Source organism: Parasteatoda tepidariorum, chromosome 5, assembly GCF_982258835.1.
Source record: "Parasteatoda tepidariorum strain Cologne lab strain chromosome 5, Ptep-v5.0, whole genome shotgun sequence".
NCBI lineage: Eukaryota > Metazoa > Arthropoda > Arachnida > Araneae > Theridiidae > Parasteatoda > Parasteatoda tepidariorum.
In genome coordinates this window covers 26965648-26982338 of record NC_141759.1, presented here as the reverse complement: position 1 = coordinate 26982338, position 16691 = coordinate 26965648, and the positions used below count along the sequence as shown (strand labels likewise).

The 16691-nt window shown below is 28.4% G+C and overlaps 1 protein-coding gene across 3 annotated transcripts; it reads left to right on the top strand.

Moving 5' to 3' along the window:
* Nucleotides 1-2212: 2212 nt before the first annotated feature.
* Nucleotides 2213-15848, top strand: LOC107453132 (adenylate kinase). Of its 3 annotated transcripts, none has more exons than XM_043053148.3 (6): nucleotides 2213-2476; nucleotides 3263-3420; nucleotides 6143-6188; nucleotides 9833-10023; nucleotides 12977-13144; nucleotides 14991-15848. In XM_043053148.3, exons 2-6 carry the CDS (start codon nucleotides 3298-3300, stop codon nucleotides 15213-15215), a joined length of 753 nt encoding a protein of 250 aa, XP_042909082.1. In that variant the 5' UTR covers nucleotides 2213-2476; nucleotides 3263-3297; the 3' UTR covers nucleotides 15216-15848. The 3 variants fall into 3 exon arrangements, with proteins under 3 accessions (XP_042909082.1, XP_015925315.1, XP_015925316.1); XM_016069829.4 differs by having other exon boundaries at nucleotides 2365-2657; XM_016069830.4 differs by lacking the exon at nucleotides 2213-2476 and adding an exon at nucleotides 2525-2657 and having other exon boundaries at nucleotides 3260-3420.
* The last annotated feature ends 843 nt before the right edge of the window (nucleotides 15849-16691 follow it).

Sequence of the window (16691 nt, the reverse complement as noted above, 5' to 3'; positions counted from 1 at the left end):
TAAATATATCCACCAAAATATACGATTAATTCAATGATTTTATATAAAATTTTATTACATTAGTTGGGTATCCATTGTTTTTTTATCAGATTTTGAAAGAGTTTATCGATTTGTTTTTTGGATAAATAAATATTACTACATATTCTTTTAATTCTGTTCATTTCATTAAAAGTGGTATTTAAATAGATGCTCCTAGAAACATTAGAATTCCAAGTAACTAGTTTATTAATATTAAAATTAAAATCATTTCTTTTATCGTATAAATCAACAAAGCAGATATTTTCAACTTTCATAATACCCAAATCCAAAAAATTGAAATTAATGTTATCATCATGATTACGAAGTAAGATTAATTCCTCAGGGTATATATCACTTAATAAAACAGTAAAATCTAGGAAATTAAAGATAATTAAGTCATCAATATATCTAAAAACAAATATATATATATATATATATATATATATATATATATATATATATATATATATATATATATATATATATATATATATATATATATATATATATATATATATATATATATATATATATATATATATATATATATATATATATTGATTTATTCTATTTTAATGTTTTAGAATTTTCCGAACGAATTAAACAATAACTGCTACTCATATACTTCGGTGTCCTTTCTCTCTGCGATTTCAAATAATAATATTTGTGGCTTTGACGGGTTAAGTGCAGACATTTTGTCTAATCAATTGCAATTCAATTTGGTTTTGGTGGAAAACGTCTTCATTTCCATGATATTATGATATGGGAGGGAATTTTGACAGATTAGCGACTTTTTAAGTGCAATGCCCATACGTGACGCTATTATTTTATGAAATAATAGAATTTTTACTGTCAGACATGGTATCAACATGTCATTTTGTTTTCATCTCTAGAAGAATTTAAAGGTTGAAGTTATGTAAGTGTACATTCACTGATTACGCTCACCAAAGTATATAATTTTCCTGCACAGCAGAATATTATTTTCCTAGTTTGAATTTAAACAATTTATTTCTCATCACAAATATCAAGAAAAAGAATGAAAAAAAGTCAAATGCAGGTTATGAACCTCTGGCAACCACTATATCAAGCTTTCTAACTCACCCGGGACTTGGGTGTACACGTTTTTCTATGTTAGTTAGAGAATCGAGCTTTGGCACCAGCAGAGGTCCAGCTTATAGCCGCCTACAAACATCCCTCTCTTTCTCAACCCTCTACAAACACAGGACTTTTGCCGCTGTCTGTCTGATTCAAATTAACATTTATTATGTCTCCAGTTCTTGTCAACTCAAAAGTTGTCATCCTTGAGCTCCAGCATTTACGATTCAAACTTAATTTTGTATTTTTTCTTTCTTTACACACCGTTAAGGGGAGCACCGATGTCAACGTCTCAACATCCTTTGTGCCAGCGTTCTCAGCCAAATTTTGAAAATCGTTGCTCTGCACTTGCTGACTGTAAGCCCACTCTAATAAATTGGAGCTGAATATAAACTTGAGAAGAACTTCTGATTTTTAACTAGTCAAGCCACTCACGAGTCTCCTTCAGAGAGTTTACATAAAAGATAAATGGCCCACCCATCTATAAATGGCCCACCCATCTATAAATGGCCCACCCATCTATAAGTCTATAAAATCCTCCAATACTACCAAAACAATCAAATCCTCTATAAACTCATGATTTGTTGCTGTTGTTGTTCATTTACGTCGCACTAGAGCTGCACAATGGGCTATTGGCGACGGTTTGGGAAACATCTCTGAGGATGATCCGAAGACATGCCATCGCAATTTTGATCCTCTGCAGAAGGGATGGCACCCCCGCTTCGGTAGCCCGACGACCTGCACGCGAAGTCGAGCACTTTACGGTAGAACAGTTTAACGAGGACCCATACCGCACACCCTCGGTCCTTACGCAGGCTGATCCAAGTGGTCACCCACCCGCACACTGACCGTAGCCAGTGATGCTTGACTTCGGTGATCTGCTGGGAACCGTGTCTTAACGATCAGTCCACTGCGGGACCTTAAACTCATGAAGTTTATAGTCCAATGTCAAGCCTATTTTCATTTCGAATGCTGTTGCCGCACCCCGATTGCTGTAAATATATTTTAATAATTATATATTTTGTCTCGACATCAACGAACTCACTAATTATGTTCCCCTTTCCTCTCAGCAGCGATCGAAGATACAGCAACAACGTTCATTGTGAAAAAAGCTACTTTTTTGAAGCATGTGTACTTTTACTTGAAAAATTGCAGCTGTTGACTTTGGCATTTATTTTTGGTTTTAAATAGAAACAGTTGCATTTTTTGTAAAGTTTCTTTATTTTAGCAGAAATAGGTAATCGGAAAATTCTTGTTTTCTGAAATATATTTTGGTATGTGAGCGTTGTTAGACATTACACACCGAACATTTCCAACTTTTGAGTTTATTTCGTTCTTTATTATTGAGTAAAAGAGCACTACTGTAAGTTTCTTTACGAAGTGGAACGGTTCGAAACCATTTATGTGTAGTAATAGAAATAATTTGAAAATACTCTGTTTTGTTATCATTTGTGGCAGTAGCCGGTAGCGACCTTTGATCGGAAGAGAAACGTGGTCTTGCATTGTTTTATTTGATAATTTCCTGGTTTTATTTGTGTATTCTGGTAATAATGTCATCAATTTAGTATTAAAGTGATATTTTTTGTAAAAGTTTTTTTATTCCTAAGTTAAGCCAATGTTCTTTTGTTTCTATTTTTCTGTTAATGCATCGGTGTGATAGTTATTGATCGCAAAATTAGCTTTGTTTTCTTAATTTCTATTTCCTTTAAGAAATATTTATAATATGTAAATGTAAAAAGTATTAAAATGTTTTCAAGAATTCATTTTTCTTTAAAGTTGCAAATTCTAAATATTTATTGATCATTATTAATTTAAAAATATACATTTTTAAAAAAAAAAATCAATAAGCTTTATTAACTCGTAAATTTCTCCGATATAGGGACTTTTATTTCTTCTTTGATTAGAAATTCTGTTGTGATGATTAGAATAGATTATGATGAATTAGATGATTCCATGATTAGAATATTCTTGCATTAAGATTGTAACTGTCTTGGTACATTTTACTAACTTAACCTCTTAAATGATATTAAACTAAATTATGCTTGTTACTTGTTTGTTTTTATCCGTTATTTTATTTGTTTAGTGTGAATTATTTTAATATTGATTCATACAGCACTTAAAAATGAAATATTTTTTTAAATTTTAATAGCCTTGACAGAGGTTTGATTCAAGTCATCTTTCATTATGCCTCCTGCAACTAGTTCTGTTCCCCAAGCTGATGTTAAAGAAGAAATAAGTACTTGGTCAAAGAGAATTGGAATAAATGCTGTTTTATTGGGACCTCCAGGTGCAGGCAAAGGAACACAGGTAAACATAATTTTATACTAATTATTTTTTTTTTCATTGTATAGGTATAAATGATATGAATGTGAGCCAGGGTGCTGGTGTCTCCCAAAGATTTCCATAATTTAGTTAATTTTGCCTAGCTATTCGGCATAAATACGAAATTTCATTTTCTCTCATTTTTATTCTAGAAAGCACTACTAAATCAGTCGATCTTGCACCTTTATTTTACCTTTTTAAATAGCAATGATATAAATATGCAAAAAATATAATTTAAGGAAATAGACATTTCTATTATAAAATAATAAATATAATAAAAACATTTCTCTTAATTTGGTTTTGGTTAAACATAATAAAATTTCATTAAATAAAATATTTAATTCAAATTTATATTACTCAATAAAATGTGCAAATTATTTGCACTTACATTATGTAAGCTTCTTTTTGGTTAGAATTTATAACCTCACCAATATTTACACAAACATGTATAGGTATATATATGAGTTTTTTTAGTTTTAACTAAATTCAAATAATTCTAAACATTTAATTTTCTGCAAATTTGTTTATTAAGTTTACTGATAAAAATATTTAGTGCTTGGAACACTAATGATTATACAAAAATTATCATATTTGCAGATAAAATGACTAAATATGTGTGTGGCCCTTGTCTAATCGACCTGCTATGTAAATGGCCCTTCTCTCAAAAAGGTTGTGCACTTCTACTCTTATGAGTCAATTTCATCAGAAATTGAGAGACCAGACATTATTTAGCTCCTCTTTAAAAACCCCTCACACATTTCGATTATAAAAAAGAAAAATTCGAAAAGTGTAATAGTGAGTAGGTAATTACAGTTTGGTCAGTAATATTATTAATAGAATGAAAAGAGTAAGAAATGAGAAAGAAATTATCAATTGTAATTACGTATTAGTAAATAGTTTTTGGCTTCTCATTGCTTGGTTGTTGTCAAAACTTGGCCATTATTTTGATGAAGATATAATTGTGGAAATCTTGCCAGTCATGCTTTTTAAAGAATGATTCAACAACAATCAAAGTTCTAGAATCATTCTATAAAAAGTTACTCTTTTTTTTATTATAACTTTATTTTTTAATGTTGCCAAATAGGCAATTTTTAAAAACGTTGATTAACTTTTGAACTAAATTTATTTGTCTCTTCTAAGGCGTGGATAATTCTTCACTGTATGATGAAATTTATATTTAAAAACTATAGTTTAGCTACAAGTGTATAGCACTTAAACTGTAGCTTTTTTCAAAAAAATTTCCTTGATGAAAGGCCTTTGAAAAACCATGGTAAAATGAAAAAGTTATAAAATTAGAATATTTGTAAGTAGAGTGACCCGGGGTAATTCACGATCACTCTGTTTCTTGGGTAAATAATGATCGCCTAAGTTTTATTAAAATTTTTTTTTTTTTTAAATTTAAGACATGGACAAGAATGCTCATACACTTTACTAAAGTATAACTACATTTACTTAATAATAGTTTTTTGTTTAATCTAACCAAATAAGTATCTTTTAAACTGCTTTCTGTATTTCCCATTTCAAAGATGGGTTTCAAAATTTGCACATTAATAATAAATATTTTGAGTTACTTTCTTTTTCTTTGATATAAAAATAGTGTAAGCTTTTGTTTAATTGTTTCACATCTACTGTAAACATTATTATTGATTATAGGAAACTATATCAAATGTTGTCATTTCTTCTTATAAATGGTATAAAAAATAGCTATTAAACAGCTAATTGTCTTCTCTTAGATAACAGTTCGTATTTTTTAAGTGGAACAACTATAAAATATATTTTAACTGTAATCACAAAATTTGTTTTTAACTCTATACAAGACAAATGTGTTCTGGTTTGTCTTACCTTGCTTCTGTAATAAATTTATGTGTGTACATTGTTTGAATAATTTTTAAGTTTATAAATTAACTTAATATAAATATGGTGAGAAATTATAAGCCTAAAAAGGATACTAAGCTTTTAGAAAGCAAAATCAGTAAATTTCTTTTAATGATGGAAAATTTCAGTGTGAGAGCTGCTGTCAGAGCTGTTGACATACCTAATTTAATTTTACACTTTCACTTAATGAAGTTAAAAAGTCCAACAAAAGTTACCCATGTGGGCACTCTTTTTTTATATTCCTGCAGAACATGAGAATGAGTTGACTGCTTGACTAAAATGTATGGCACAATGCAAAGGTTTTTGGAAAATTTAAAGTGTTAATCTTTATTCTTGCTTTTAAATAAATTGTTTTATTAGCTGCCTAAACATATCTTTTTGGTTTATTTGCATGATCTTGATGTCTTATTTGTTAATTACATTTGTATAATTATTTTTAAACAGCCTCTTTACTATAAAAACTGGTGATCAGTAATTACCCCACAAGTGATCAGGAATTAATTACCCCAGAAATGATCAAGAGAAGGGGTAATTCCTGATCACTAAAAATTTAAAATCTTTTAAATTCTTATTAGATTTTCAAACAAAAGAAGGTAGCTTTGAGGGTTTATGTGACTCATCTCATAAACCCTCAAACTTCCAGTTAATATTAAAATTCTATCTTGAATAGTTTTTTCACAAAATAGATGTTTGCATTTTTTGGTCAGGAATTACCCCAGGTCACCCTATTCTTATGTTTTATCTAATATTCATGAATACCAACTTTTACGGTTAAATGAATTTTATACATGATTATGGTTATTTATTATGATTTATTCATTTTTTATTTCAGGCTCCAAGGTTAAAAAAAGAATTCTGTGTCTGCCACTTAGCAACAGGTATATTGTATTAAGTAACTCTTTTTTATTATTTTAACACATTAATTATTATAATTTTTTTTTCTTCAAAGTTTTCAATTTGTCTTGCTGAATGTTTTGCACTTCACTTGTTTTAAATATGATACACATAGTGGTAAGTTGCATATGAACTATTTCTTTTGTTCGGGATTCCAAAAAGATTGCAATTACTATTATATAGCAATTACTAATGAAACAGAAATTGCAATTATTATTTTTCTAGATTATTTATTTTTAAGGAAGAGTTGCTGTCTAAAAAAATAAAATTTTAGGCCTCTTATAAGCAATGTATTTTTATTTCTTTCTTTCTTTTTTTCTTCTAAAGAATAATAATCATTATTTGAAACAAACCTGTTCTTTTCATGCAAGTACATGTTGAAAAATAAGTTCATTAATTGATAAGCTATGATAGCACTCTAGAGTTTATTTTAATAAATATTTTTTATTCCAGCATAATAGGTGCTTTGTTTGAATTTAAGCTTTGCACGTCGAAAAATTTTTTGAAGTAGAAAGAGTAAAAGCATTGATGTTGCAAAAGGTTGCAAGTAGGAGATTTTCTGATCAATTGAAACAGTTTATGATTTAAAGGTTTTTTCTTAGATTGTTGGAGGTCCAGTTTGTTGTGGAATTTATGCGGATTTAAAGATTAGTTGCATTGGAAAAGATTCAATGGCTTTGGTGATAATTTTGAAGATTTGAATACTGCTAAGCACAATAGATTTACTAAAATATAGTTGAATTTGATAACAGTCTGGGTTTAAGCCTAGATTCCATTATGTATACAACTTTTGTAGGATCATAATTTCCATGTATGTTCCATAGTTTTTGTATATGTTGCATTTTTTATTTATAATTTTTTTTCAATATTTATGGTTTTAAAGTCACTACATTGGTAATAATGTATATATATATATATATATATATATATATATATTTTCTGGTAAGATATATATGAGACTGGGGTTAATTAAATTTTGGGATTGTAAAAATTGAATTAGTGTCCAAGATTCCTACAATGTTTAGCAATTGATGATTTCTTACTTTAATGATAACAGGCATATCTATACTTGGACAACATGAATTAGAGAAACCATCAATTGCTACACATGGTTGGAATCTTGGCCATAAATTCAATTTCGACAGTGCCGAAATTATTTCCACTCCAGTCACATCTTGATTCCCTGGAATCTTGTTTTATTCATATGACTGCTGATTCTCTTGTTAATGATATTAGTTCCTCAACACCTCTGCATAGTAAGTGGAGATGCATTTTACCCTCATTTGCCTCTCTCTACCACTGTGACTTTTCTTGGTTTTATTTCTCATCTTTATTTTTCCATTTTTGTTGACAACTTCACGTTTTTTTAAAATTTCAAATCATTTTTATTTCTTTTCATTCACATCTGGCAAGTCTTAAAAATCGACAACTACTTTTGAAGTACTTGAAATAAGTTGACTGTGATTCGCTATTTATATATTTTCAAAGCAAATGAAGTTTTTAATGAAGTAATATCTTACCTTCTTCAGTTTCTTAAGATTATTTATTTAATATTTTAGTGTTAGTGTTTTTGTTCATTTTAGTAAAGATGGATTTTAAGGTCATTCCTTAAATTGTAAAATAGATTAAAAGTAGACTTGAGTATTAAAACTAGAATTTTTAATGAAGCAAATGATCAGTCCAACCCCATGATATGTGGTAATATTCTGCGATAAGCATATAAATAAGTGAAAACATTCTGCAGATTATGCATGCATTTTAATTCCAAGTCAACTTAAACAAATATGCTAAAAAGTTAATTAAAAAATGAGATGTGAAATAGCATATGTCAATGTTTATGTTTGCATATAATTAAATGTTACTGTTGTACACAATTACCATAGTTAGATAATATAGACACACGTCGTGTGCAGAGACATTGGTGGCAAATTTGCAAAAAAAGTATTCACATGGGCAAACAAAAAAGTTTGCAAGGGGAAGAAAATTAAAAGCAGACGAAGTAATCATGATTTATGCAAGGTAGAAGAAAATCAATGTTCTGTTAGTTGTATGCATGCTGCTTCTAAAGAGAAGAGATATAACTGCCGCTGTAGCGCGAAGATTAGCGGACGACTTCCTTTTTACAATGCAACTCAACACAATTATCGCTTTACTACGAAATTAAACGATTGCGGTGACAGTGGGCAATCGTTTAATATAATTTCATTTGAAGTGAAATTACTTATATTACTTAATATGATAATTACTGTATATGAATGCAGTTCTTAAATTTCATACTTATGTATAGCTATTAATATTAATCTTTCACTAATGTTCTTTTAATGTTAATGTGCATGTACATATGCGTATTTTTTTTGTCAAGAATAAATAAAAATATTAATTAGTTAACTGATTTTGTATATTAAATAAAATAATTCTATTATCAAAAAATATTATGAGCTTGCTAATGCTTTACTTATGTCTTATTATTACAATAGCTAATTTAATAGAAGATAGTTAAGACTATTATAGTCAAAAAATGTTATTCAACATAAAACAGGCATTGGCATATGAGATTGCAAAACAGAAGAAAAAGAGAAAATGTCCTTGAAATAAAAAAGAAAAGTAATTAATTACATTTTTGAAATGTCTAAATGAATGCCAGTGATAAAGTATCTGCAAGAAGAAGTATTATTTTAGAAGATGAAGGAGATTAGGTATTAAACTAAAAATTAATAAGTATTTGTAAGATTGCAAATTTTCTTTAGTTATATATTTTTTCAAGGAATTGTAGATTGATTAATGTGTTGTAATGTATTTATATATATATATTTGAGCACGATATCTATGCTTCTTAAAGAAATCACCCATAAAAAAATACAATTGAAGTCAAATAGACTAATTTTAAAGTGAATCAAATAAAACTACCCTGAAGGTACTATATTTGCTCCCCAACTTTATTTTTTGTCATATGAAGGTACAATTAGTAATTATATTAGCCAGTATTATTCACTAATTTGATTTTGGTGAAATTTGTTAGTATTTTGACAAGAGTTTTTTAAATTTTTTTTATAAGAATTTTCTTTTTATTTTAAGTAACTTTTTTGTATTATTTTTTTTAAATATTTATTTTTGCAGTTTATTTTATTTAGTAGTTATGTTATTTAAAAAACAAGCTAATGTTTTTCAGATATAAAATTTATTTGTAACTTTAATGCAAATTGCATCTCAATTTCTCTTAGTATACAATTATATTTAAACAAAAATAAACTTAGGAAAGAAATAATATATAGGATGAGGCAAATGAGGGAATTTGTTTTATAAACATTTTTTGCCAATTTTAAAGATTTTTTTAGATTTTTTAAAGATTAGAGACTTTATTTCTAAACATAATTTCATGTAGAATATGATTTTTGATCCAAAATGGAATTGCTCCTAAAGGATATAACTGTTATTCAAAATAGTAGAAAATAAAATTATTATAAAACTAAAAAAAAAAAATTGTTGCAGTGAATTGCTTCAAATATTGTCCCCTAGAATTTAATTCTCATCACTGTAAAGTTTATATTTTAAAAATGTTGTGACAAATTTTTGTTCTCTTTTTTCTTAATTTGAGTAAGTGTTTGACTTTTAAATTTATAATTTTAAGGGGATATGCTTCGTGCTGAAGTAGCTTCTGGGTCTGATTTGGGTAAAACTTTGAAAAAAGTGATGGATGATGGTAAATTAGTGAGTGATGCTCTAGTGGTTGATTTAATTGATAGAAATCTGGACAAAGAGGAGTGTAAAAATGGATTTTTGTTGGATGGATTTCCTCGTACAGTTGTCCAAGCTGAGAAAGTGAGTATAATAGTTATGCTCTTTAAACTGTTTGTATTTTAAATCTTTCACTTTCACGCTTTTTAATTTTATTTTGAGGATTACTTATACAGTCAGACCTCGATATAAGGTCATCCGCATATAAGATCACTTTTCATAAGTCCCGGCTCACTGAATAGGAATTCTATGTTACAGATTATCGGATATATGGTCAAGTTTTAAAAATCATTATCGCTTATAAGGTCATTTTTATCTGAGGAGAGGGAAGCTCTTTTCTAACAAAAGCCTATTTAACTTCCTTACAAGGCGATTACCCCTCCCGAGTTCTAAGAAAATGTTGCAGCCAACGAACAAGCTACAATTTCTGAAATTGTTTCACAAGTGGTGGACAGTGAGGACAATGATCCTGAGACTATAGCTGTAACCCAAGTGGAAACCTTTAATGCAATAAATGTCATCGGAAATTTGTTTACAAATATGAGGGAGCTGAGGAACATTTTGAGAAGTTACAAAATCTAGAAAACATGGTTCGAAAAATAAAACCAAAAACGAGACAGACAACTTTCTTTAATTCTTTAATAATTCTGTTAAAATTTATTGACTTAAATATTTAATTTATGGCCTATTGTTTTCGTTTGTATTACCATTTTTAAAAAGTCATAATGTGTACTATTTACGTGCTTAGTTACGAACTGCTAATGAGTCCGTTAAAAGGCCACCCCACTTATAAGGTCACTTGTGCAATGTCCCTTAGGGTGACCTTATATCGAGGTCTGACTGTATATTGATGGTGTATTTATATATAATGATCTAAATTTTTTAGTTGGTAATGTGATTTTTACTTAAAGTTGTAATTGTTTCCTTTGAAGTTAATCAGTACATTTTTTAACACTTTTTTTTAGAGCAAAGGAATTTGCTTTTAAACTGCAATTTAACAATTACAAATTTTTTTTTTGGTGTTTAATAATATTTTCTTGCTTAATAAATCTAACACACAACTGCCTTTTATTGCTTGCACTTTTCACATATCTTTGACTTTTAATGTAGCTGAATGAATTCTGTGATTAATAATTATTAGAGTTCAATTCTCAATCTTATGTTTGGATTTTCACAGAAAATTGAGTTATTATTTTCATACATTTTAGAAAAACGAACATAATAGACATATATTTTTATTTAATGGCATTATTTTTAGGTAAAACTATTTATAAAAATTCTGTCATATAATTTATTATTTAAGATAGAACTTAAACAGGAAAAGTTTCATTTAAAATGAAACTGGATTCACTTTGAAACCTAAAAGATCAACTAAAGCTTTAAAAATACTCAAGTTTTTAATTTTGATGAAAAAAAAAATAATATTTTTACATTGTTATGCATTTGCCAAAAAGCAGCTATCATAAAATCCGTTCATACTTGCCACATGTCAAAATCATTTATTTTTTAAGATCTGTTTATTAAAAAAAAAAGAATTCTGATTTTATAAAAAAGTAGTTAAAAGTTTTATAAACACGCGAACATTTTCGAAGTTGAATGAATTAAGTTATATACTTCTGCCTCATTTTTTTCTGTTTATTGTAATGCCTGACAATTTAATAAACAAAACATGTTTGATTTATGCTAATTTAAAAAAAAAATTGCAAAAATTGAAATTTCATTTAACTGCTGAATTAATACCGTTCATTTTTGTGTTGAATATACCAGCAATCCAACGATAGGAAACCAAGCAAATTTAAGGCGGAGGGTGCGTTTCCTTCTTTTTCTGTGGCGCCATCTATGGTGAAGAATACAACTTTAGCCGCACACATGCGTCACAGCTTGTTTTAAACGGAACATCCTTTTATACTCCATTCTACAGATCATCTACAAATAATTTTGACCTAAATTAAAGAAGGATTAATGTCCAATTCTGTAACCCCAACGTTATTGATTTGTTATTTGAACTTGGAGGACTTTGTGAATCCATCAGATTTAACATGCACCAATCACCATTTAATGCACGGGGATTCTTTGGTTGGCAGGAGTTGGAGCTCATGATCTCATGAACACCAGACCAACGTCCTACCAACCAGGCTGTCCCGGCCAAAAATACTTATTGATCAAAGTAGTAGTATTTTGTAGTAATTATAGATCAAAGGACCTATTTTTACTTACTAGAAGTAAAATAATTTTTAAATATTTTTTTGAATGGAGGCTTAATCAAATTACAGAAACATAGCTGCCAACTCTACTGGATTTTTCAGTAGACTACTGAATTTTGCCTGTTTCTTCTGGTCTACTGGTTCAATAAAAATTCTTCTTGTTTTTGTACGTTATAGAAAATTCCCTAAAATTGAGTAAGTTTTCTACGAAATCCCTATTGAAATAGAATTTTTGCACAGATCATTGCATGCTTGAATATTAAAATAAGTATTACTACCTAATACATAATGAAGCGAGCCTTATTAATATAAATCAGTTAAAAACTTTTTTTATTCTAAAATTGTTATTTTATTTTATTCAGAATTCTTTTTTTTTAAGTTAATTGAAAAATATTTTTACTATCTCTGATGAATTAAATGCCTATTGCTGTTCAAAATTATGAGTAAACATAATGCATAACAATGGAAGCTCATTTGATGTTAATCATTTCTGGAGAATATAGCAATTTTTCTATTTTGATGATTCTAAAAATACCTAAAATAACCTATGTGTAAAATATTTTGTACATTATGCAACAATTATCATGAAGAGTATTTTATTTTGTAAAATCTGCTGGATATTTTCCTATCCTTGTTGGCAGCTATGCAGAAGTGAAAATGAAAATATATCATGTAAATTATAAGCTAAAATAATAATAAATGAATAAAATGAAAAGCTTTTTTTTAAACCAGTTTTTCAAGCTTGCATGTTTTACTATCAATATCATTTAATTTCTGAATTTTTTACTTTTTGCTTCATTATTGATTAATTATTAATTTTGCTTGATTTTTAGCTTGATGTTCTTCTTGAGAAGAGAAAGTCTAAGTTAGATTCTGTCATTGAATTTGGAATTGATGATTCTTTGCTTGTTCGAAGAATAACTGGAAGACTTATACATCATCCGAGTGGGAGATCTTACCATGAAGAATTTCATCCTCCAAAAAAAGAAATGACAGATGATGTAAAGTTTTTTTTTTGTTTCTTTTCTCTTACTCATTTTCTGAATTTTCCTTCTGAAAATCTTTATAAGTAATCACACTGTTAAATTCCCCCCCCCCCAATCATATACTTTTAAAAAAATTTTATAACTGATCAAATAAAACTTTAAATCTATAGACTGATAAAATTAGTCATATTTTGCTAATTTGAATTTTTGAATGTAATCTGTTAGTAGACCATTCACTAAACTATTTTTGTAAAGTTGTAAGTTTTGTCAATTAAACTGGGGTTCCTGTGGTCAGTTTTGCTATTTCAGAGTTTCCCTAGGAATAAAAAAATACAACGTGCTTCTCAATGGAAAAAAGGGAACTTTGAGTTTTGAATGGGCACTCTCTTAATACTGTAAAAATGTATCTAAATGTGTAATATCATGTAATAACTGAATTCGATGCTCAGCAGTTTTTAACTTATTATTTTATGTGTATATTTCAAAATGTAATTTTTACTCATCATCTAAATAGGAGAGAAATTAGTAGTTAAGTCATAAATAATTAAAGGCATTCTAAGAGACAATATCTGTGCATACATTTTTTTTCAAATAAGAAGTAAACTAACATTTTTTTTTTTGATAAACAGCTAAGATTTTTTCTCTATAATTTATACTGAAAATTATTAGAAAGTGAACATCTAAAAGGTGCATTTTTTTTAAAAAAAAAAAAGTATTTATTTAGAAAATAATTTTAAAATTTAAAATCATGTAATAAATTTATTAATATACCACTTAAAAAATGAGAAACCTATATAAATTTACCAGTCAAGAATAATTCTAACAAAGTAAATGTTTCTAATAGTAATCAAAATTAAACCAATAAACACAGATAGTTTTTGTGTATAATTATTATTTTAACACTTAAATAATTTTTCTTGAAAATCGAATATGAAAAAAAGCAGCGTTTTTAAGGGATGTTGACTTATTTTTATAAAAAGGGCAACGAATGTGCATTTATAGGGTTCAAAGGTAGACCAGGCCACCTTTCTAAAAACACTTAGGTAGGGCAATGCTATTAAAAATTTTTTATTGTGTTAATTTATAGTTTTGTTTTATGTGGTAAATCTTATTTTATTTTCACATTTTATTAACACATTCTTAAATTTTGTTTTTCCAAAGTAATTTTAGCAGTGCTCAGTTTTCTGACCTCATGCTCTATTAATAATATAATAGGGTTGCCACTCCACAGGGAAAACCTAGAAAATACAAGGAATTTAAAAATCAGCTAAAATAACAGGGAAAATGCAGAGAATTTTGATTTTTTCTTTACAAACTGGGAAAATACAGGGGAATTTTCTTTTTTTATTTTGGTCTTTTAAAAAACGGTGACCACTCAAAGTGTAATCTATGGGATATTTAACCATGATATTTCAGCTATACCGAACTTTCATTTACCACAGTATTATTTAAGTATGTTCAGCAGTTTTTCCAGCAATTGAACTAATAAATATAGTTAGCCCAATATAGCTCACACAGAGCACAGTAATTGTTGTTTCCTCTTAATATATTGCGTATAACATGTACAGGGAAAACACAGGGAATTTTTTTTTCAGATTTGAGTGGTAACCCTGCATAATATACCAGTCTCCCCATTTCTTAGTTTTAAAAGTTAATGTGAATTATTTTTTTATGCCATTTAACTGATACTTTATTAAATCTCATAAGACAGCAGTTAAAATGAAATATTGTTAATAAATTAGCTGTATGCAAAATAGTTTTCTCAACTGTTTTTCAGTAGCATTCTTTTAATTCCTTTATTTTATGCATTTTTCTTCCTTGTTCACCTAAGTTTGAAAATAAAATAAATTTTATTTTTCAGATAACAGGAGAACCTCTAGTTCGGAGGTCTGATGACACAGCTGAGGCTTTACAAAAGAGACTAAATGCATACCACTTGCTAACAAAACCCCTGGTTGATTATTATCAAAAGCGAAATATTCATACTCGGATAGATGCTGCCTTAGATGCTAATAAAGTTTTTGAAAGTATCCGTAGGACATTTCTTAATGCCAAATCCAAGGATAAAGTTATGTTTGTAGGGTAATATCTTTTTTAAGCAAAGATATTCAACAATTTAAAATGATTATTGTGTTGCATACTAGTTGGCATATAATTAGATGATTTATAACTTCAAGATAATTCAAGTACAAATGTGTAATGCTCTATCAAAATATCGTACAACTCGAATAACTTTATATAATTGAAAAAGAGAAAGCTGTAACTGATTTAAACTTTTTTACCTAATGAGATTACATTTTAGAAAGTTGCGGGGGCCAAATTATAATTTGATCTTTTCTAAACTGTTCCAGTATTTGCGTTTTAAACTGGTTCCTTAATTCTTGAAATGTTCATACGTACCCCATGTTCTTCCCATGATGTGTTGCTGGACTATTTTTAAAACCTGTTGTTGCATCATAATTTTTCTAATCAATTGTAGTTAGTTGCATGCAATTGTTTTTACTGATTTGTATTTATTAATAAATGAATTATGTGCTATTTTTTTTTAACCCATTTTGATCAGTATTTGTATAATTTGACTTATTTTCCTGATATGACTTTGAAAGATATTCTTATCGACCTTCAATGTTGTTATCTGATCTATCTTTTAATATTAATTGCAGTTTGAGGTGTATAGTCTATGCAAAACATATCATGAAATAAAGTTGACATGTTTTCATTTCCTTGTTTTTGATAAATTTATTTTCACTGTCTTTCTTTTTTGTCTTTTTAAAGTTTGAAATATTCTTTAAAACTGCCTTAAAAGTCATTTCTAAAATTTTTTTTTCAAAAGTTATACTTTGTTAAATTTGTATGAGAATTTTTATTGATTGTCACATTCAATAGAAAAACATCAAATGTCTCAATTGAATGTAAAGATTCATGAGCAGCTGATTACTCTAAAGGTTTTTAAAGTATAAGCAGTAATCTGAACGATTTGTTAGGGGACATGTTTTAAAGACTTAATTCGGTAGGTATTATTTGTATTTTAATTTCTTAATTCGATTCTTCACTGTTGTTCATAGATAATATTACCACATTGTTTGAAGGTTTTCCAATATTTCATTTGTTCAATTCATTTACATTTCTGTTACTTAATTTGGTTTTTCACTGCTGTTTATTGATATTTCCAAATTGTGTGAACATTTTTCCTATATTCTGATTTTACACTGTGAATAGTGTTAGCAGAACTAAATTAAACTCAGTGTCATGACAGCCCATAGAGGGCCAAGGCCTACTGTACCCATCTCAGTCTTGACCTTGGGCCCTGGGATGCAGACGCAGATGTTCAGGTTGAGTGGTCAGCAGAACGCGGAATCCCCTGTGTTTAGTCCCCATGCATGCTCGATAGTCATTTTATCGACCCACTGAACGGATGAAACGCTAGGTCAACCATGCCTGGTCCGAGGATTGAACCCTTTGGCGCGTGAGTTCAAAACACTACCGTTCAGTTGCCACACGTCGAATAGTGTTATCAGCAATCTTAACAATTTGTTTAGAGACATGTATTGAAGCTATATTC

Bases quoted from the DNA above. Each gene is read 5' to 3' on its own strand.
- LOC107453132 (XM_043053148.3), top strand. From the start codon at position 3,298: ATGCCTCCTGCAACTAGTTCTGTTCCCCAAGCTGATGTTAAAGAAGAA. The intron at 6,189-9,832 runs GTATATTGTATT...TATAATTTTAAG, and splicing joins TGTCTGCCACTTAGCAACAG to GGGATATGCTTCGTGCTGAA. The intron at 13,145-14,990 runs GTAAAGTTTTTT...TTTATTTTTCAG, and splicing joins AAAAAGAAATGACAGATGAT to ATAACAGGAGAACCTCTAGT.